This window comes from Schistocerca cancellata, chromosome 7 (genome assembly GCF_023864275.1).
Source record: "Schistocerca cancellata isolate TAMUIC-IGC-003103 chromosome 7, iqSchCanc2.1, whole genome shotgun sequence".
NCBI classification, from domain to species: domain Eukaryota; kingdom Metazoa; phylum Arthropoda; class Insecta; order Orthoptera; family Acrididae; genus Schistocerca; species Schistocerca cancellata.
The window spans coordinates 611,201,099-611,225,176 of NC_064632.1; the positions used below are offsets into that span (position 1 = coordinate 611,201,099).

General features: G+C 44.9%; 1 protein-coding gene across 1 annotated transcript in view; it reads right to left on the reverse strand.

Moving 5' to 3' along the window:
- Nucleotides 1-18,273, reverse strand: part of LOC126092066 (derlin-1) — a 156,744-nt gene extending 138,471 nt beyond the window's left edge. Inside the window, exons 1-2 of the mRNA XM_049907480.1 lie at nucleotides 17,992-18,273; nucleotides 17,717-17,893 (exon numbers count right to left, since the gene is read on the reverse strand). Of these exons, the coding sequence (XP_049763437.1) occupies nucleotides 17,717-17,869 (153 nt within the window). The 5' untranslated portion in view covers nucleotides 17,870-17,893; nucleotides 17,992-18,273. The remainder of the gene's footprint in view (nucleotides 1-17,716; nucleotides 17,894-17,991) is intronic.
- Nucleotides 18,274-24,078: the final 5,805 nt, after the last annotated feature.

Below are 24,078 nucleotides of genomic sequence, written 5' to 3' on the forward strand. Positions count from 1 at the left end.
GTTGGTAAATCACGTGGGTGCTTTCACACGTGGCTCTGCCTTTGATCGTGTACACCTTCCGGGTTACAGGACTGGAATAGGTGGTGGTGGGAGGGTGCATGGGACAGGTTTTACACCGGGGGCGGTTACAGGGGTAGGAGCCAGAGGGTAGGGAAGGTGGTTTGGGGATTTCATGGGGATGAACTAAGAGGTTACGAAGGTTAGGTGGACGGCGGAAAGACACTCTTGGTGGAGTGGGGAGGATTTCATGAAGGATGGATCTCATTTCAGGGCAGGATTTGAGGAAGTCGTATCCCTGCTGGAGAGTCACATTCAGAATCTGATCCAGTCCCGGAAAGTATCCTGTCACAAGTGGGGCACTTTTGGGGTTCTTCTGTGGAAGGTTCCGGGTTTGAGGAGATGAGGAAGTGGCTCTGGTTATTTGCTTCTGTACCAGGTCGGGAGGGTAGTTACGGGATGCAAAAGCTGTTTTCAGGTTGTTGGTGTAATGATTCAAGGATTCCGGACTGGAGCAGATTCGTTTGCCACGAAGACCTAGGCTGTAGGGAAGGGACCGTTTGATGTGGAATGGGTGGCAGCTGTCATAATGGAGGTACTGTTGCTTGTTGGTGGGTTTGATGTGGACGGACGTGTGAAGCTGGCCATTGGACAGGTGGAGGTCAACGTCAAGGAAAGTGGCATGGGATTTAGTGTAGGACCAGGTGAATCTGATGGGCCCAAAGGAGTTGAGGTTGGAGAGGAAATTCTGGAGTTCTTCTTCACTGTGAGTCCAGATCATGAAAATGTCATCAATAAATCTGTACCAAACTTTGGGTTGGCAGGCCTGGGTAACCAAGAAGGCTTCCTCTAAGCGACCCATGAATAGGTTGGCGTACGAGGGGGCCATCCTGGTACCCATGGCTGTTCCCTTTAATTGTTGGAATGTCTGGCCTTCGAAAGTGAAGAAGTTGTGGGCCAGGATGAAGCTGGCTAAGGTAATGAGGAAAGAGGTTTTAGGTAGGGTGGCAGGTGATCGGCGTGAAAGGAAGTGCTCCATCGCAGCGAGGCCCTGGACATGCGGAATATTTGTGTATAAGGAAGTGGCATCAATGGTTACAAGGATGGTTTCCGGGGGTAACAGACTGGGTAGGGATTCCAGGCGTTCGAGAAAGTGGTTGGTGTCTTTGATGAAGGATGGGAGACTGCATGTAATGGGTTGAAGGTGTTGATCTACGTAGGCAGAGATGCGTTCTGTGGGGGCTTGGTAGCCAGCTACAATGGGACGGCCGTGATGATTGGGTTTGTGAATTTTGGGAAGAAGGTAGAAGGTAGGGGTGCGGGGTGTTGGTGGGGTCAGGAGGTTGATGGAGTCAGGTGAAAGGTTTTGTAGGAGGCCTAAGGTTCTGAGGATTCCTTGAAGCTCCGCCTGGAAATCAGGAATGGGATTACCATGGCAAACTTTGTAAGTAGTGTTGTCTGAAAGCTGACGCAGTCCCTCAGCCACGTACTCCCGACGACCAAGTACCACAGTCGTGGAACCCTTGTCCGCCGGAAGAATGACGATGGATTGGTCAGCCTTCAGATCACGGATAGCCTGGGCTTCAGCAGTGGTGATGTTGGGAGTAGGATTAAGGTTTTTTAAGAAGGATTGAGAGGCAAGGCTGGAAGTCAGAAATTCCTGGAAGGTTAGGAGAGGGTGATTTTGAGGAAGAGGAGGTGGGTCCCGCTGTGACGGAGGACGGAACTGTTCCAGGCATGGTTCAATTTGGATAGTATCTTGGGGAGTTGGATCATTAGGAGTAGGATTAGGATCATTTTTCTTCGTGGCAAAGTGATATTTCCAGCAGAGAGTACGGGTGTAGGACAGTAAATCTTTGACAAGGGCTGTTTGGTTAAATCTGGGAGTGGGGCTGAAGGTGAGGCCTTTGGATAGGACAGAGGTTTCGGATTGGGAGAGAGGTTTGGAGGAGAGGTTAACTACTGAATTGGGGTGTTGTGGTTCCAGATTGTGTTGATTGGAATTTTGAGGTTTTGGATGGAGTGGAGCTGGAAGTGGGAGATTGAGTAGATGGGAGAGACTAGGTTTGTGTGCAATGAGAGGAGGTTGAGGTTTGCTGGAATGGTTGTGAAGGGTGAGTGAGTTGCCTTTCCGGAGGTGGGAAACCAGGAGATTGGATAGTTTTTTAAGGTGGAGGGTGGCATGCTGTTCTAATTTGCGGTTGGCCTGTAGGAGGATGCTCTGAACAACCGGTGTGGATGTGGGAGAGGAAAGATTGAGGACTTTTATTAGGGACAGGAATTGATGGGTGTGTTGATTGGCTGAGTGGATGTGTAGGTGAAGGATTAGGTGGGTGAGGGCAATGGATTGTTCGGTTTGGAACTGTTATAGGGACTGATGGAAAGAAGGGTTGCAGCCAGAGATGGGAACTTTAAGTGTGAGGCCTTTGGGGGTGATGCCAAATGTCAGACAAGCTTGAGAAAATAAAATATGGGAGTGTAATCTGGCTAGGGCGAAGGCATGTTTGCGGAGGGAATGTAAATAAAACTTTATCTCTCCCCATATATTTTTATATTTATTTTCATTTTCATTTCAGCCTCATGTTCCACTTTCCACCTTCTAGTACCATGTCACCCTCACAACACCTCCACAACGACCCCATTAAGTTTTATTTACATTCCCTCCACAAACATGCCTTCGCCCTAGCCAGATTACACTCCCATATTTTATTTTCTCAGGCTTGTCTGACATTTGGCATCACCCCAAAGGCCTCACACTTAATGTTCCCATCTCTGGCTGCAACCCTTCTTTCCATCAGTCCCTATAACAGTTCCAAACCGAACAATCCATTGCCCTCACCCACCTAATCCTTCACCTACACATCCACTCAGCCAATCAACACACCCATCAACTCCTGTCCCTAATAAAAGTCCTCAATCTTTCCTCTCCCACATCCACACCGGTTGTTCAGAGCATCCTCCTACAGGCCAACCGCAAATTAGAACAGCATGCCACCCTCCACCTTAAAAAACTATCCAATCTCCTGGTTTCCCACCTCCGGAAAGGCAACTCACTCACCCTTCACAACCATTCCAGGAAACCTCAACCTCCTCTCATTGCACACAAACCTAGTCTCTCCCATCTACTCAATCTCCCACTTCCAGCTCCACTCCATCCAAAACCTCAAAATTCCAATCAACACAATCTGGAACCACAACACCCCAATTCAGTAGTTAACCTCTCCTCCAAACCTCTCTCCCAATCCGAAACCTCTGTCCTATCCAAAGGCCTCACCTTCAGCACCACTCCCTGATTTAACCAAACAGCCCTTGTCAAAGATTTACTGTCCTACACCCGTACTCTCTGCTGGAAATATCACTTTGCCACGAAGAAAAATGATCCTAATCCTACTCCTAATGATCCAACTCCCCAAGATACTATCCAAATTGAACCATGCCTGGAACAGTTCCGTCCTCCGTCACAGCGGGACCCACCTCCTCTTCCTCAAAATCACCCTCTCCTAACCTTCCAGGAGTTTCTGACTTCCAGCCTTGCCTCTCAATCCTTCTTAAAAAACCTTAATCCTACTCCCAACATCACCACTGCTGAAGCCCAGGCTATCCATGATCTGAAGGCTGACCAATCCATCGTCATTCTTCCGGCGGACAAGGGTTCCACGACTGTGGTACTTGATCGTCGGGAGTACGTGGCTGAGGGACTGCGTCAGCTTTCAGACAACACTACTTACAAAGTTTGCCATGGTAATCCCATTCCTGATTTCCAGGCGGAGCTTCAAGGAATCCTCAGAACCTTAGGCCCCCTACAAAACCTTTCACCTGACTCCATCAACCTCCTGACCCCACCAACACCCCGCACCCCTACCTTCTACCTTCTTCCCAAAATTCACAAACCCAATCATCACGGCCGTCCCATTGTAGCTGGCTACCAAGCCCCCACAGAACGCATCTCTGCCTACGTAGATCAACACCTTCAACCCATTACATGCAGTCTCCCATCCTTCATCAAAGACACCAACCACTTTCTCGAACGCCTGGAATCCCTACCCAGTCTGTTACCCCCGGAAACCATCCTTGTAACCATTGATGCCACTTCCTTATACACAAATATTCCGCATGTCCAGGGCCTCGCTGCGATGGAGCACTTCCTTTCACGCCGATCACCTGCCGCCCTACCTAAAACCTCTTTCCTCATTACCTTAGCCAGCTTCATCCTGACCCACAACTTCTTCACTTTTGAAGGCCAGACATACCAACAATTAAAGGGAACAGCCATGGGTACCAGGATGGCCCCCTCGTACGCCAACCTATTCATGGGTCGCTTAGAGGAAGCCTTCTTGGTTACCCAGGCCTGCCAACCCAAAGTTTGGTACAGATTTATTGATGACATTTTCATGATCTGGACTCACAGTGAAGAAGAACTCCAGAATTTCCTCTCCAACCTCAACTACTTTGGGCCCATCAGATTCACCTGGTCCTACTCTAAATCCCATGCCACTTTCCTTGACGTTGACCTCCACCTGTCCAATGGCCAGCTTCACACGTCCGTCCACATCAAACCCACCAACAAGCAACAGTACCTCCATTATGACAGCTGCCACCCATTCCACATCAAACGGTCCCTTCCCTACAGCCTAGGTCTTCGTGGCAAACGAATCTGCTCCAGTCCGGAATCCTTGAATCATTACACCAACAACCTGAAAACAGCTTTTGCATCCCGTAACTACCCTCCCGACCTGGTACAGAAGCAAATAACCAGAGCCACTTCCTCATCTCCTCAAACCCGGAACCTTCCACAGAAGAACCCCAAAAGTGCCCCACTTGTGACAGGATACTTTCCGGGACTGGATCAGATTCTGAATGTGACTCTCCAGCAGGGATACGACTTCCTCAAATCCTGCCCTGAAATGAGATCCATCCTTCATGAAATCCTCCCCACTCCACCAAGAGTGTCTTTCCGCCGTCCACCTAACCTTCGTAACCTCTTAGTTCATCCCCATGAAATCCCCAAACCACCTTCCCTACCCTCTGGCTCCTACCCCTGTAACCGCCCCCGGTGTAAAACCTGTCCCATGCACCCTCCCACCACCACCTATTCCAGTCCTGTAACCCGGAAGGTGTACACGATCAAAGGCAGAGCCACGTGTGAAAGCACCCACGTGATTTACCAACTGACCTGCCTACACTGTGAAGCGTTCTATGTGGGAATGACCAGCAACAAACTGTCCATTCGCATGAATGGACACAGGCAGACAGTGTTTGTTGGTAATGAGGATCACCCTGTGGCTAAACATGCCTTGGTGCACGGCCAGCACATCTTGGCACAGTGTTACACCGTCCGGGTTATCTGGATACTTCCCACTAACACCAACCTGTCTGAACTCCGGAGATGGGAACTTGCCCTTCAGCATATCCTCTCTTCTCGCTATCCGCCAGGCCTCAATCTCCGCTAATTTCTAATTTCAATCTGCCGCTGCTCATACCTCACCTGTCTTTCAACATCATCTTTGCCTCTGTACTTCCGTCCCGACTGACATCTCTGCCCAAACTCTTTGCCTTTACAAATGTCTGCTTGTGTCTGTGTATATGCGGATGGATATGTGTGTGTGTGTGCGCGCGCGCTAGTGTATACCTGTCCTTTTTTCCCCCTAAGGTAAGTCTTTCCGCTCCCAGGATTGGAATGACTCCTTACCCTCTCCCTTAAAACCCATATCCTTTTGTCTTTCCTTCTCCTTCCCTCTTTCCTGACGAGGCAACCGTTGGTTGCGAAAGCTAGATTTTTGTGTGTATGTTTGTGTGTCTATCGACCTGCCAGCGCTTTTGTTTGGTAAGTCTCATCATCTTTTTATATATATATATATATATATATATATATATATATATATATATATATATATATATATAAAAACAAAGATGATGAGACTTACCAAACAAAAGCGCTGGCAGGTCGATAGACACACAAACAAACACAAACGTACACACAAAATTCTAGCTTTCACAACAAACGGTTGCTTCGTCAGGAAAGAGGGAAGGAGAGGGGAAAGACAAAAGGATGTGGGTTTTAAGGGAGAGGGTAAGGAGTCATTCCAATCCCGGGAGCGGAAAGACTTATCTTAGGGGGAAAAAAGGACAGGTATACACTCGCACGCGCGCACTCACACATAACCATCCGCATATACACAGACACAAGCAGACATTTGTGAAGGAAAAGAGTTTGGGCAGAGATGTCAGTCGAGGCGGAAGTACAGAGGCAAAGATGTTGTTGAAAGACAGGTGAGGTATGAGCGGCGGCAAATTGAAATTAGAAATTAGTGGAGATTGAGGCCTGGCGGATAGCGAGAAGAGAGGATATGCTGAAGGGCAAGTTCCCATCTCCGGAGTTCTGACAGGTTGGTGTTAGTGGGAAGTATCCAGATAACCCGGACGGTGTAACACTGTGCCAAGATGTGCTGGCCGTGCACCAGGGCATGTTTAGCCACAGGGTGATCCTCATTACCAACAAACACTGTCTGCCTGTGTCCATTCAAGCGAATGGACAGTTTGTTGCTGATCATTCCCACATAGAAGGCTTCACAGTGTAGGCTCTGCCTTTGATCGTGTACACCTTCCGGGTTACAGGACTGGAGTAGGTGGTGGTGGGAGGGTGCATGGGACAGGTTTTACACCGGGGGCGGTTACAAGGGTAGGAGACAGAGGGTAGGGAAGGTGGTTTGGGGATTTCATAGGGATGAACTAAGAGGTTACGAAGGTTAGGTGGACGGCGGAAAGACACTCTTGGTGGAGTGGGGAGGATTTCATGAAGGATGGATCTCATTTTAGGGCAGGATTTGAGGAAGTCGTATCCCTGCTGGAGAGCCACATTCAGAATCTGATCCAGTCCCCGGAAAGTATCCTGTCACAAGTGGGGCACTTTTGGGGTTCTTCTGTGGGAGGTTCCGGGTTTGAGGAGATGAGGAAGTGGCTCTGGTTATTTGCTTCTGTACCAGGTCGGGTGGGTAGTTACGGGATGCAAAAGCTGTTTTCAGGTTGTTGGTGTAATGGTTCAAGGATTCCGGACTGGAGCAGATTCGTTTGCCACGAAGACCTAGGCTGTAGGGAAGGGACCGTTTGGTGTGGAATGGGTGGCAGCTGTCATAATGGAGGTACTGTTGCTTGTTGGTGGGTTTGATGTGGACAGACGTGTGAAGCTGGCCATTGGACAGGTGGAGGTCAACGTCAAGCAAAGTGGCATGGGATTTAGAGTAGGACCAGGTGAATCTGATGGAACCAAAGGAGTTGAGGTTTGAGAGGAAATTCTGGAGTAGTTCTTCACTGTGAGTCCAGATCATGAAAATGTCATCAATAAATCTGTACCAAACTTTGGGTTGGCAGGCCTGGGTAACCAAGAAGGCTTCCTCTAAGCGACCCATGAATAGGTTGGCGTACGAGGGGGCCATCCTGGTACCCATGGCTGTTCCCTTTAATTGTTGGAATGTCTGGCCTTCGAAAGTGAAGAAGTTGTGGGCCAGGATGAAGCTGGCTAAGGTAATGAGGAAAGAGGTTTTAGGTAGGGTGGCAGGTGATCGGCGTGAAAGGAAGTGCTCCATCGCAGCGAGGCCCTGGACATGCGGAATATTTGTGTATAAGGAAGTGGCATCAATGGTTACAAGGATGGTTTCCGGGGGTAACAGACTGGGTAGGGATTCCAGGCGTTCGAGAAAGTGGTTGGTGTCTTTGATGAAGGATGGGAGACTGCATGTAATGGGTTGAAGGTGTTGATCTACGTAGGCAGAGATGCGTTCTGTGGGGGCTTGGTAACCAGCTACAATGGGACGGCCGGGATGATTGGGTTTGTGAATTTTAGGAAGAAGGCAGAAGGTAGGGGTGCGGGGTGTTGGTGGGGTGAGGAGGTTGATGGAGTCAGGTGGAAGGTTTTGTAGGGGGCCTAAGTTTCTGAGGAATCCTTGAAGTTCCGCCTGGACATCAGGAATGGGATTACCATGGCAAACTTTGTAAGTAGTGTTGTCTGAAAGCTGACGCAGTCCCTCAGCCACATACTCACGACGATCAAGTACCACAGTCGTGGAACCCTTGTCCGCCGGAAGAAGCTCTCCTCGCAGGAGAGCTTCTGTAAAGTTTGGAAAGTAGGAGACGAGATACTGGCAGAAGTAAAGCTGTGAGTACCGGGCGTGAGTCGTGCTTCGGTAGCTCAGATGGTAGAGCACTTGCCCGCGAAAGGCAAAGTCCCGAGTTCGAGTCTCGGTCGGGCACACAGTTTTAATCTGCCAGGAAGTTTCATATTAGAAAGGTACTTACTTGTACAGCTTCTCTTACTTCACTGTATTTTTTGGGCTTATCTGAATTAGTTACAACTTTTTTTCATCTGATTCTTTCTTTTACATAATTTGAATCAGAAGCAAGCAGAAGATGAAACTATTTAATCTGAAGCCTGTGAGTTTTTATTGTAATATTTATAGTAAAGAATTTCCTTGACATATTGTTAGTATTTTTACTATTCCCAATAAGAACATATAAGTAGCATTAGGTAAAAGAAGGAAATATTTAACAAGCAATTTGTTTTGTTGTAATTTTCATATTAAGGAGCACAATTTTAAGTTTTTACTCTTCGTAACAAGAACATTCAATAGCTAATACGTCAATATTATTAAACTAGGTAATGATGATCTCGTAAGTGCCTACCTAAATTTTAGCGTGCACTACAGTAACATTTGCAGCCACCAAGCATTGTCACTCTTTGTGAACAGTGAAACAGCCCGGCCGGAGCGGTGGCACGGCGGGCCTTGTAATTAATTACAAGTGGGACTTCAAACTACGGCTCACGATGACAACAAGCTGTGACTGAGATAGCCCGTGAAAGATTATTCTGATCACATTGAAAACTTACAACATATTTAAATCATCCAAAATAATAATGTGTCTTTTAATTTACCTGACAATTAGTAAAGATAAGGGCTGAATTTCATAACAAAATTTAAAATTATAACTGTAACTCAGTATTGCTTAACAGGGAACAGTGACTAACATTTGAAGTTATGGGACAGTGGTTTTTATATAGACATCTTGAAATCGTTTGCAGTTCCATTAAACACTGAAAAAAAATTATTTTTTAACATTGAAAGTTTTAACTGCGAAATCTACTGCAAATTTTGTCTTAGTAATTTAGACCAATGTTGAGAATGTTTTAAAGTGTGAAAAACTTTGTTTAGTTGAGAATGAAACAGACAATTCATTTATCACTAAGTCTTAATTCGATAAATCAGCCAAAAGGTGAGGTTCAAGATTTCAATCATATTTTTAGCTAAAGCTAAATGGACTCCTAATTTCTATAACCACTGATTTTGTTGTCACTCTTCAGAAGATGAGTTATTTCTTCCAGACAACGTTAATTATTGCTGGCAGTTTAACTTTTTCACAGGTGCGCCAGCGTTTTGCAGTGTAGGCCTAATACTGTAAATATTTTCACCTGGAAATGACGAGGACTGAACGCGTAAGCTATAATATAACCATCAGCTGACATGAATGGCTTCAAAATTTGACACATCCAAGCAGTGAGTACAAAAAAAACTGTCGGCAAACGATGTAATGTGCTAGTAACAGTTTAAAACCATTGTCATTTTCAGCTGCCTTGGCACAAGAGCAGTGAAATATAATTGTTTCTATACACGTATTTTCGTCATTTAATACTATTACACTGAATTTTATTTTTTTAAATAGCGTTTCCAATCTCACGAGATCCGAGCCTCTATTGTGTGTGCTCCAGAGCGCCAATGCTTTCCGGTTTGGAATGGTCTGCTTTAGAGTAGGTATAGAGCATTTCCTGTGATTTAAGAAGTCAAAAGTAGTTAAGTTGTCGCAGAAATGGCAGCATAACAATAACTATGCCATTACATACCATAATTCTAAGTACTACTGTCTATTACCATTAATTACTCATTCAAAACTTAAATATATGCGGATGCAGATAAGGAACTTGCGGATGCGGATTAATTGCTGCAGTTGCGGATTAGGACCTTGCGGATGCGGATTGCACTTTTCTTATACGCGCAGACCTCTAATTATGGGATTCAGCTTGGAGGGGTTGAAACACAGGGGCTTTCTTCAACTCATCATTTGTGCTGGAGACAGGTAGCAGGATAGGAAGAGGATGCCGATGTTATCGCAAAGTGTGTCGTGAAGTGTTCGTCAAGAACTGATAGATCGGTACACAGAGCACTCTTGGCACTCTTGTAGGATACGACCCTGGAAAGTTGATTGTCGCTAGCGGCCCAGAAGACTACAGAGCTTGGACCAAACCTATGATGAAGAGGCATAATGCCCACGAAGGAAACATAGTGATTCCACCATTCCTTTTTACTGTTCTTAATAAGGGTGCGAGCCTTAGCACAACTTTAGGGTGAATCAAACTGCAGGCCCCCTCCAGATGCTATCCTGGGAACTGCCCGGTTCCGACAGAATGCCCAATAAGCGTGTAATATTGGAGAACGGTCATCATGGAAATGTGTTTCCTGACGAGCCACACAGAAGGCAGAATAAGAGAAAACAAGTCGTATTTCCGGAAGGTGACAGTAATATCCGCTGCAGTTCCACTGGATTCTCCTGTTGTGCAAGTCTTCGTTAGACAAAGAAGCCAAGGGGAGGCCATGTCACTGGGTTAGTAATTGTGACTGATGTGGATGGCATGGCTCCAGTACATAAGATGTCAGACTCAGGTTGTGAAGGAGGAGATGGCACATCTGGTGGCCCAGAGCGGGGAAGGGGGGGGGGGGGGGGACTGTTAGGCTGGTGGGATTGTCCTGGGGCTTGTGTTTCTTCTTCTTGTCCTTTAGAGGTTGAGGACAAAAAGGCACAGAGGGAGAGCAGGCATCCACAATAACTAGAACCAAAAGGGAGTGGACAACCTCAGGGTGTATTGGCCGAGTTGTGGGAGCAGACCACCGGCCTGAGAGGTGCCGGAGGCAGGTGTCAGAGCAGAGCTCTGTCACTGGCAGGCGCTGAAGAAGGGGGCAGTTCTTTGGCCACGGAGGGGTAGCTATAGCTGGAAGGGAGGGTATGGGAACCACAGCGGAGGGGGAGACGAAGGGGAACAGGGCTAGCACAAGGAAGAGGTAGGAAGGCGAAAGGACGTAACAGAGGCAAAATTACAAGAAATCGACACTGGGTGGATATGGTCATATTTTTGATAGGCCTCAGCATAAGATAGACAATCCAGGGAGTTGTACTCTTGGCTCTTCTTTTCTTTTTTGTAAACTGGAAATCTGGCGAGCGTGTAGATTGGCATTCACATCAGTTGAAACACAAAGGTGGCGGTACACAAGAGCTTCCGGCATAGAGTGAGTGGCCACAGACACCACACTGAGTCCACTGTGCAGTGGAAAGACATATGCCCAAAATGCAAGCACTAAAAGCACCTCATGGATGGTGGGATGTACAGCTTCATGTCGCATCAGGAACACACAACCTTGACCTTCTGTGGGAGGGTTCCCATTCAAAAGCCAGAACAAGCACCGATATTGGGGAGGTTTTCTTAACAACACTTCTGCACACACTGAACAAAATGAACACCGTGTTGCTCCAGGTTAGCCAAGAGATCCTCATCAGTTTACAGGATGAGGTCCATATGAAAAATCACTTCCTGGACCATACTCAGAGACTGGTAAGGTGTAATAGACACCAGGAAATTGCCAAGATGATCACAAGAGAGCTGCAGATTGGGTGGCAGAAGCTTCAAATAACAGGGAACCTGACTGGATCTTCCTAAGACACTCGACTTCATGAAACTTGGCTTCAATATTTTCCCAAAAAAATAGTGGCTTTGTGACAGTGTGTACTCCATCTGTCCTAGTACAGACCAGGTAGGGAGGAAAGTGCTTCACTCCAAGCCAGTGAGTCTGGCCCTTCTCCCAGCTGTAGCCAGGGCAAAGAAGGTCGTTGGGTCATGAGAAGCAGCATTCAATGATCCATTACCACCAGAAGAGATGGCGATAGGAGAATGGGCAGATGTTTGGAGCTTGATACACTTCATGTGCAAAACATATGCCCTGATACCACCAACTCCAATCAGGGGCTCTCCCCATGGGTGCCACCCAGCCACAGCAAGGGCTGGAATGGCAAGCAATCACTCCTAGGCATACATGGGGAGGCAACAAGTCAGATATCAGTAGTGTGAGTCCTGTGTTGTCAAGGGATTCAGTCATATGAGTACATAAGAGCTCCACCACACAGACTGGCTACACGTGCTGGTGACCTAGCAGGACAGAGGGGGTGCTATGGCAGGGAAGGAAGAGGGGAGAGAAAGGGGACCAGGGAGAGGAATCTATGCTGTACATGTTATGGAGAGAGTTCTTCCCCAAATGGCTCACACTAAAGACAGAAAATTTATAATAGGCAAGAGGAACAAAATTGTAACGAATAGAGGGAACCTATTGGATAGCCAGGTTGAAATAAATAAGAACACAGAGTGTGGAAGGAGAGTGCAGTGGGCAGGAGTGAGGATGGAAAGGGAGGGCCACAGTGAAGGAAATGCAGCCAGGGAAGGAAGAATGGGCTGCAATAACTAAGGGCCCCATGTGTGCTATGCACGAACCCACGAAAGAACTGTGAACCCTAAAATCATTAGGGTGGAGGATACAGAGGGATAAAGAATATGTGCTAAAACTTAAATCAAATGATAAAACCCACCCTGATGAACAAAACATAAAAATAAAGCTGCTAATGAAGCATTGCCATCCAACACCAAAGGTATGGTGCTGGGAAAATTAAAGGTCCGCCGCAGAGTGGCTAAAAGTGGGCAGTCCAGCAAGAGGATGACAACCGTGATTTGTGAGCCACAGCGACACCGAGGTGGGCCCTCGCAACGGAGGAGGTAACCATGTGTTAGCCACGTACGGCCAATGCAGAGCCGGCGGAGGACAACTGGTCCCCTGCGAGAGGACCGCATGGAAGACATCCACACATTCATAGTCTCCTTAACTACACGAAGTTTGTTGTGCCATTCCATCTTCCAAAGCCAAAAAACCCTCTTGTGTAAGACAGAATGCAGGTCAGTTTCGGAGACACCCATCTCCAGAAGCAGTTTCCTCGTAGTCAGTCTTACCAGCCTGTCGGCAAATTCGTTGCCTGGGATTCCGACATGTCCTGGAGTCCACACAAACACCACTGAACAATGGGACTGTTCCAGGGCACAGATGAGCTCCTGGATGGATGCTACCGAAGGATGGCAAGGGTAGCATCGGTTGATAGCTTTTAGGCTGCTACAGAGTCAGTACACAGGAGAAATGACTCGCCAGGGCACAAGTGGATGTGCTCAAGAGCACGAGATATGGCCGCCAGCTCTACAGTGGAAACACTACAGCCATCTGGCAAGGCGTGCTGTTCAGTATCTTCTCCACTAACATACACAAAGCCTACATGCCCATCAACCATCAACCTGTCAGTTTAAACCACTTCACGGACCCGGTACATGTCGAGAATTGACAGGAAGTGATAGCGAAGGGTTAATGGAGTCCTTACAGCCATGTGAAAGGTCCAGATGAATCTGTGGCCTAGGTGTACACCATGAGGTGTACGTGAATGGGCCTCCAGGAGACTCCACCAGGACACTGGTCAACGGACTCATTCTAAAAGCTCCCGTCGCTAGGCAAACGCCACAGTGGTGCACTGGGTCAAACAAATGCAACACTGAGGGTGCCGCCGAACTGTAAACCAGACTCCCATAGTCAATGCGGGATTGAACAAGGGCTCTGTAGAGCTGTAGCAGTGCAGAGCGATGTGCACCCCAGTTTGTGTTGCTCAGGCAACGGAGGGCATTGAGGTGCAGTCAGCACTTCCGCTTAAGCTGACGAAGGTGACGTAGCCAAGTCAATCAGGCTTCAGAAACCAGTCCGAAGAATCAATATGTCTCCACTACAGTGAGTGGATCTTCATTAATGTAAAGTTCTGGTTCTGGATGAACAGTGTGACGCCAACAGAAGTGCATGACACATGACTTTGCAGCTGAAAACTGGAAGCTGTGGGCTAGAGCCCATGACTGCACCTTGTGAATGGCTCCCTGTAGGCGCCTCTAAACAACACCAATACTGGAGGAGCAGTATGAAATGCAGAAGTCATCCACATACAGAGACCGTGCAACAGACGGCCCTACAGCTGCTGCCAGACTGTTAATAGCCACTAAAAACAGAGAGACACTCAATAGGGAGCCCTGAGGAATGTCACTCTCTTTAATACAGAGGGAACTATAGGAGGCACCAACTTGGATACAGAAAGTACAAAGGGACAGGAAGTTTTGGATGAAAATTGACAGCAGGCCCCGGAGACACCACTCATACAATGTGGCAAGGAAATGAAGTCACCAGGTCGTGTCGCATGCTTTCTGTACGTCAAAAAAGACGGCAACCAGGTGTTGGCATGTGGAAACGCTGTTCGGATGGCAGACTCGAGGGACACAAGATTATCAGTGGTAGAGTGACCCTGGCAGAAGCTACCCTAAAATGGAGCCAGTAGACCACGTGACTCCAGGACACAACCCAACCGCCGACACACCATATACGTTCCAGCAGCTTACAAAGAAATTTGGTGACGCTCATGGGCCGGCAGCTATCCACCAGGTTTGAGCACCGGAATGATGGTGCTCTCCTGCCATTGCGAAGGAAAGACCCATCGCACAAGATCCAGTTGAAGATGACAAGGAGATGTCCCTTGTAGTCATATGAGAGATGTTTAATCATCTGACTGTGTATCCAATCCGGCCCAGGAGCTGCATCGGGGCAATGTGCAAGGATGCTGAGGAGCTCCCACTCTGTAAATGGGGCGTTATAGGGTTCACTGTGGCATGTAGTGAACGAGAGGACTTTCCTTGCCATCCGCCATTTGAGGGTTCGAAAGGCTGGAGGGGGGGGGGGGGGGGGGGTAGTTCTCCGCCACAGAGGCTTGAGCATAGTGCTCGGCAATCACATTTGCGTTGGTAGATAACATGCCACTTATGATAATGCCAGGGACACCTGATGGGGTCTGGTACCCAGAAAGACGTCTGATCTTCGTCCAGACTTGGGAAAGTGATGTATGGCACCCAGTGGTCGACACATACCTCTCTCAACACTCCTGTTTCCATTGTTTAGTAAGCTGGCAAACACAGGCACAGAGCTGCTTAAAGGCTATTAGGTGCTCTAGGGAAGGGTGCCGCTTATGTCGCTACAGAGCTCGCCGATGCTCTTTAATTGCCCCAGCGACTTCCAGCGACCACTAAGGGACTGTTTTTCACTGGGGGCACCCGAAATATGAATGAGGAAGCGTGTTTTCCGCTGCAGTACGATTATTGTAGTGACCTGCTTGACAACAACACTGATGGCACCACGTGGCGGAGATTCAGCGGCGACAGCAAAGGTAAGGCGTCCCGGTCTGCCTTGTTTAAAGCCCATCTGTGCATGCACCCACAGGCATGACGCCGGGGTAGTGACAGGAAGATGAGGAAGTGGTCACTACCACACAGGTCCTCAAGTGCTCTCCAGTGGATAGATGGGAGCAGGTCAGGACTGCAAACCGACAGATCAATGGCAAAATATGTGCCATGTGCCACACTGAAATGTGTGGGGGCACCTGTATTTAAGAGGCAGAGGTCAAGTTGTGACAGTAAATTTTTGACCTCCCTACCTCTGCCAGTAAGCACGGAGCCACCCCACAAGTGGTTACGGTTGTTAAAATCGACCTAAAGTAGAAAAGGTTTAGGGAGTTGATCAATCAGTGCAGCCAATATGTTCAGGGCTACTGCACCACCTGGAGGAAGATATACATGCAGACAGTTATTTCCTGCGTCATTCTTATCCTGGCAGCCACAGCTTCAAGAGGACCTCGAAGGGGCACAGGTTCACTACAGACTGAATTCAGAACATAGACGAAAACTCCACCTGACACACTATTATAGTCACTACGGTTCCTGTAATATACCCTTATAGCCGCATAGGGAAGAGGTCCGCATTGCCAGGAACCAAGTTTCCTGGAGGGCAATGCAGAAAGCAGTTGCCACAACTCAGCCAAGTAGCGAAAAAAACTGCCACAATTCCACTGGAGGACTATGTGATTGCGAGACTGGGAAGGCACGAAACATTCAATGAGGCAGTCTACACCTCAGGGTCACCTTCTGCCGCCAGATGAGTATCTGCGAGATGTTCTCCTGAAGTAGGTTGGTAGGTTGTGCAGGAGCAACAGGGAGGGAAGTGCCCCCACCATTAAGGGGGCAGGTGGAGTCTGACGGCTCGGAGCCAACTGTATGCGGTGGAACAGAAGATGGTAGAACTGTTGTCATAGCGGGGGCATAGGCTGACGTCATATGCACAGGATGTAGCCTCTCATATTTTCTCTTAGCCTCAGTGTAGGTCAGTCGGTCCAGGGTCTCGCATTCCATTACTTTTCTTTCTTTATGGAGAACCCTGCAGTCTGGCGAGTAAGGCGAATGGTGCTCTCCACAGTTGACAGATGGGAGGTGGGGCACGTGGAGTATTGGGATGTGAAGGACACGATTCCGACAGGTGGCACTGGAAGTAAAGCAGGAAGACATACGGCCAAACTTCCGGCACTTACTGCACTGCATAAACAAATTTAGATGCCTTGCATAGCTACAATGTGTAAGTGAAGACAGCCATGCATGAATACCCACCCACCTCCCCAGGGTTCGTAACCCCTGCAACCCATAGAAGATAAAGATGCTTCAGTAGCTGACTAGCGTTTTTTGTCTTTTTTAAAAAAAAATCTCACGGGATAGAACAGATCAGAAAGATAAATATAATAAACTAAAACAGAACTTGGAGGAAACAGATAATTAAAATAAGTAACAAGCGTTTTTAAATTTAAAAAAATCTCACGAGGTAGAACGAACAGATCGGAAAAGTAAAATAAGATAAAACAGAACTGGAGACAGCCACACTCAAACCAAACTCCGCGCCGTCATGACGTCACACACGACAACACCCTTATGTCACGGGTCAAAGCCGACGCGTGGGATCGGACGCTTCTGTCGACCCTACAATGCTGACCCCGCAGTCAATATTGACAGTAACCACACACTTTTTGTAGCCACAGTTATCTTTAATGGAGTACTGTCTAAAGGTGCAATATTCAGTCAGATTATTATAATAATTCAGAGAACTGTAAAAGACTGGCAACTTGTTTTAAACATAAGAAAATGTACAATTGCGCACTATGCAAAACACTGAAAAGTTGGATAAGAGGAATATTCATCACAAGTTGCCTTTTTTGATTAGTGATGCAGCAAATGTGCTACAGCTGCCACAAACAACATGCCTATAACATATCTGTGGCAATTATCTGGAACATCAAAACTCAGCTATGGCAACTAACAGCAACCAACTGACATAAAAGAAACACTTTAATCCCACTTAACTGACCAGAAATCTTACAGAGAATAAAATCCATAGGCATAATGTGCTCTGAGCTAAACCGGTCACATTCAGGCTAACTGAAGTATTCGATACCGCTTTTTCAACTGATTAACTGTCACCTTCCACACTTATGCCTACTTTGGGCTACGCTGTAGATAGCCTCAACACAACCCAACCCATATTTCAATTCAAATAAGGATGCAAGAAGTGTGTCTGTTCTCTTTCTCTTAGTGCACACTGCAGAATACGAGGAATACAGAACACACTAAACAGCTTGTGAATGCTGCAAGTTACAAACCAACTATGCAAGATACATATTTGATGTTCCAAACCTGAAAGCGATGGATGAAAGGTTCGTAAAGCAGGGCGAGATAAATGCCTCTCAGCAATCCAAAGCGTCCCAGAAGAGAGAACCCCGTTGTCAGTGTCATCCACCATCTCGTGAAGATTGGTAATGAATAGAACCAGTTACTTAAATCACTCATTCTTCTTCGCAGCCAGGTACGCGTCTGAAACGCAGAAACCACTATTATATCGCGTGCACGATTTTTCCGACCCATTATCTACAACGTATATAATCATACAGTTCGCTGTCATTTCACATTACCTTCAAAATAATTAAATGTCTTCAAGTAATCCCATTGGCGTTGGACCCTCCAAACTTATTTTATTCAGCTCTCATCACTGTGGCGTTTATTTACGAATAAGTAGACAAAGAATGCTCATGTCATGAAACTTCCATATCTGTACTGATTATTGGAGTGCACACTGTCACACGAATTATTTGTAGACACGTGTCATATTATACACTACACAGTACACACAACTTTAACCAACCCACCTCAAACAGCTTAGCAGTGCATGACTATATTCTTTCTCAGACCTTTGGCTAATATCGACAAGTTCACCTATCGACTACATCATCTGGTTTTAAGAGTGCTGTCGGGGCCTACACACAATCAGTATTTATTGAAAATACTAGTTTGTCAATTCTTCAATATATTTAAGCGACCTCACACTATCAATAACATTGACAAAAATTGTCAGTTGACAACGTGATTTTACAAGGTTAAGTTGCCGAACAGTCAAAAGAAAGCTATGGCACAGACATGTCTGCGAGCTATAGCTTGCGAGAAACAGAAAACAACGAAGGAGAGGAAATGGGTCCGAGACTGGTTGAAAAAAGGAGCGATTAGTCACATGTTAATTCAGTGACTGAAATACAAATCACGAACCCGAAAGATTTCATAAATTATTTTCCGATGAGTTCTGCATCGTGCGGCAAATTATTTGTGATAAATATGTTAATGAGAGAGGCAGTCGCTTTCCATTACTAGTAACTCCGAAATGTCAAGTGATAGAAAGGCCATTCCAATGCTCAAGTTTTAGTTCTGTAATATCAGTGAGCTTAATTAGTAACATTCTATGGAAGACTGTGAAGCAATTGTATCTGCCTGTTCATGCAGTTAACGTAAACCTTTGTGATAATTTCGAGAAGCTGACATCCATTTTGCAGACCTCTTGGTAGTCGATGTACATATAGGCTATGATGTATTTTTCGAAAAGCGAGTGTTCTTCAAAACTGCTATGTAACAACAATCTATACAATATTTTCAACTTAATAAAGTAAGCAATGTCATATCGAATCCTTCGTTAATTATAAGTGGCATATACAATGATTACCCTTGCATATGGCTTTTAAAATTCTGGGTCAATTCTAGTGTCCGATTCCAGTCATCGGCTTTGAGCAATGACGTCATACTTACGGCAGAGACGATACATAGGGGTAATCTCATGGAGGTAGAATAAGGGGAGATGGCGCTACAGACTTACGCTGTACGTTGTTTTGAAGCCAGTGGGCAGGGCCTGCCGCCATCTTGCATCCCCCAAAACATTAGCAGACGAGTGTTTACAATTGCTTCTTGTTCGTTATTTCTGTCGTGTACACGCGATATTCGTTTTATATAGTAAATGTTACACTGGTTTAGTGAACAACGAAGCATAAGGAACGCAACTTCAAACGTTTTTCTGGTCTTAAATGCGTATTCGATACAGTAATACGACACGAAAATATGACGCTTCGGGCCTCAGTACAGTAATTCCTTTTTGCTTATACACTTCGAATAACCGAGAAGGGAAGTATGTGCTATGAAAAGCGTGCTTTCGTAATCCATTTCTACTCACTTTCATTGTGTTTGTGTCGATAATTGATAAAGCCAGAACTCCAAAAGCAATGATTGATAGTTTACAGGCACCGATTTGTATTCGTTGTATTTTCAAGTCAAATGCAAATTTTAAATGTTCCAGTTTGCAAAAAATTTACCTAGTTTCCTTTGGTGTCCCTTAGATGTATGCAGGCATGAAATAAACAAGCTGTCATGTCAACAAAGTGAAAGATTCGTTAAATTACGAAGGAAAAGAAGTGAATTAAGATTGTCAGGCCCATTGTAGTTTACACATCTGCTTCGTTTTTAAACTGTACCTACCAAATGACATTCAGTGTGGCAAATAACAGCAATTTACAGGGTAACACGACAACACAGTGATTAGTGTAATTATCTAAGACTGGTCTTAGATAGGGAACTTTGCTTTAACAAATATGTAACCCTTTATAATTTAACCACTGTAACAGGTGTTCCACACATTTTACTGAAGATTTAATTAACTAAATGTAGTATATTAAATTATTGCATTTTAAAACCTTAGTCCTCATTTCCAGGATATTTCTAGCCAGGACTTTTCAGTTACTTGGGAATAACCAAACGATGAAAACCAAGTGTATTGCTCACCTTCAGAGAGCTCTTCGCGTTGGATTGATAGGAAATCTAAAGTCAAATCACAGAAATAAGACCATACTGTAAAACTTTACAGTGGATCAGAATTTCAAGTATATATAAGAAAATATCGCTTAAATAAGCCCACTTACGAATGAAATGTGATTTGTTTAAACTGTAGACTACAATCACAACGATTATAACACCAGTAAGCGACGCAAGCCGGCATTTTTTATCAAAACACTTCACGACTACACGGAATCAAACCACCAGAAGCGAATGTTTTGGGGTAGCTAACATGGCGGATCTTCACTTGGGTCGGCTTCAAGTTTGTGACGTCATGACAACTCCTCTTATTTTTACCTCCATGGGTTATCTTTGAAACTTGAGTCTATAGAGCATGGAGGTAAGAATAAGGGGAGATGGCGCTACGTATCCCAGCCGTACTACGTTTTGAAGCCATGGGGGCGTGGCTCGCTGCCATGACACTCTGACCAAAACATTGCCAGTGTGCTATACCGCTGCGTGTGTTACAGTCGCTAATTGCACATGTACGCATGTAACGTCATCATATTGGTTGTTTCAAAGTTTTTGTTTAAAATAAAATCTCGTAAAGGCGAAATTCCGCGTTTCTTCTGATTAAAAATAGTTTTAATGTAATATTACGAATAGCTAGTCTTCAATGTAAATGATACACTTTTGTTAATTCAGTAATAAACGTGTATCACAAACTAAATAATAGTAACTGAAAACTAAGTCAGCTGTACCTTCCCTCCAAAGCCCCATAAATACATTTTGTTTGTGATACGTACTGGAACATTTCAGTTACGTTACACTACTGGGAAAAACTGTTCATTACCACCAATAGCTAGTCTTCAATGTAAACGATACACTTTTGTTAATTCAGTAATAAACGTGTATCACAAACTAATTAATAGTAACTGATAACTAAGTCAGCTGTACCTTCCCTCCAAAGCCCCATAAATACATTTTGTTTGTGATACGTACTGGAACATTTCAGTTACGTTACACTACTGGGAAACACTGTTCATTACCATCAATATTTACTGAAATACGGTACATAGAATGGCAAATGTACACAGTGTCCTGTTTAGGCCTATATTTTATGCCAGTTAATGTAGTGTTAGCTTTTAATTTGGTACATGATGAAGACAAAGTGAGTTACTCAACACTTCGATTATCGACGATATGTAAGTATTATACTGTACGTGAACTTGAAAACTAAGAATTTAATTCTTTGAATTAACATACCTTTTGCAAATGTTTTGAGTGTGTAGGGAAAACTGATGGTACAGCATTTTCACGCAGCCTTACTGTTGAAAGGGAAGTTCGGTCTATGTCCTCTTCTCGAAAATGCTGAGAACATATAGTGCTCCATTTAGACGCACTACAATTCTTCCTCCTCATGGCATTCTCCCACAGAGATTTCCGACTTTCATTTTTAGGAAATCTTAAATCATACAGGAAAAAAATACGCTATAGTACAAGTACAGATGTAGCACACGTTCGTTCACAATGAAGTTGTAAAATCACACTTAACGAGACAACTTACACATGAAATGTTATTCCCTTCGATTTCGCATCACAATCAGAACGATTCGTACATCCGAACACCACACAAGTCACCATAATAGCGCAAAATCCTTCCAAAAGCGAGCAACAAGCCTATGCACACAAGCTTACAGCAGCAATGTTTTGGTCGGATTGAGATGGCTACCCTCGGTTTCACATAGCTTCGCAGCTGTGACGTCACGGCGTCTCCCTCTATTCTTACCTCCATGCTATAGAGCTTCGACCATAAATATAATAGACTGGCCTTGACGTCATTTTCGTGGCTCCAACATCTCTGGGCTGAAGTCACGTTAATGTTGGCGAAACATGGTTGTTTCGTTTTGCGCTATGGCTGTGCTCAGCGTTTTGTCGGGGGAAATGGCATTACATTTCATGTGTAACTGTTTCTATGATAGTGCAGATGCGTTTATTGAAATCTGCTGAAGTGACTTTTATATTTTTTTTACACTTGAAATAGAGTATCACGTGAACTACGGTAAATGTTGACAGTAATGCCTGTAAAGTCAGACTCATATTACATTTTGGAAAGTATCTATGATAATTCGGTTACAGAAGTAAGTATAACTGTTTATCATTCCTACTCATAGTTTCCCTAAGGATAAAAAACGAAGGCAGCTTTGGATACAGGCCCTGAAACGGAACAACTTTAAGCCATCTGCACATACGCGCCTTTGCTCAAAGCACTGCGAGAAGTGTTTTCATAGGTTAGTTATTATTTACAATGTATATTTATATTTACAGTGTCTGTCAATTTTAATCCTGATGTTTTTATAGGGCTAAGACTGGAAAGAATTGGCTAAGTAGTGATGCTATCCTGACACTTTTTGATTTTCCGGAGCATATGAAAACGAAGAGCCCTAAGCTCCGTAAATCACAAACTAGAAGGCGTTAGTGAGATGATGCCTCCTCTTCTGAAATCTGTTCTTCCAATGTCTGTAAGTCTGAATGTTGTTAGAATGTGTGTGATAACTGCGAGTTAGTAAAATATTGTATTAGAATAGAACTGTAGCACGTTACGTTTCTTTTAAACTGATAGTTTCAACTTTTCTAAAAATAGTGGGAGCTGAACCTTTGAAGTGCACCTAAAATTGATACTCTAAAATTGACCTGCTCCTAAAGTCGACAATTTTGGCACCTATAGTTGACATAATTCCCATATCCCATTTTCTTTAATAACTGACTAGATCTCAAAACGCGGCGAATCCAATGTTTAAAGTTTTGATACGAGCCCACTCTTACTGTTTAAAAGAACATTTTACTTTAATTGATAGTTTATAGTAATTTCGTCCCGCTGCCCACCAGAGTGGCGTTCGATGTATTTGTTACATTTTACTAATGGTACTGTGAACAAATCCAGGTCAAATGTAGTTCTGTCATAATTTTTCGCAAATAAAAGAGTAATTTTTGTTGGAAGCGTTTGGCAGTCAATTGAGAAATGTGGGGAAAATACGATACAAACATAGGATGGGACACATGACGTCGTCTCTCATGCTAGGCACTATCGCTGATATTCTTTCAACCAAGACATTCTTTGTTGATACGTTGTTTAAAATGGCGGATTTGAATACGGGTTTTCTTTGCAATAAAACATTTCAGTTACGAAAAACTTTATATGCACACATACGGAAAGTGCATGATCTAGAACCGAATATGGATGGTACAGTGAAGTGCCCACAGGACGACTGTAGTTTTTCGTTTAACGTTTTGGCTAATTTGAGAGCACATGTGCAGTAAAAGCATATGGTTTCAACAGAGAAAGAAAATCTTATATTTCAGTCGGTGGACGGTAATTATCGTCGTAAAATAATTTTATGATGTACAAGAAAAGTAAAATGTCTAGCAAAACTATAGAATTTAGTTCCTTGTGCCTGCAGTATTCAGATGTAATGTTGCACTGATTTGTTGGTCAAAAATTGTATAGTAACTGCATTCCAAGTTTAGTATCGATCAAATAGTGTTCAGTAACATGTTCATACAGACATGAAAACTTCTGAGGTTCAAAGTTACATTAGTGGCCGTAGTAAGCCTTTTGGGCAGTAAAAAAGCTATCAATTGCACGACAGAAAGCAGATTTGTCAGTAGTGTAATATTTCTTTGTAATGGGTGTTTCAGATTTTCTGAAGTGCAAGTCCAGAGAAGAGAAGGAAGCAAGAAGTAGCTTTGTAACACGCGGTGGTGCTAAGCCTATGAAGGTACCACTAAGACCATTTACATGTGTCATAGATCTGGGATATTCAAATCTCAATCAAAAGGCCAGAGGCAGCTGAAGTCGCAAGGCAGTAACAAAATGGGAGGTCATTGCACTTCTGCCATAGAGGTTAGCCAAG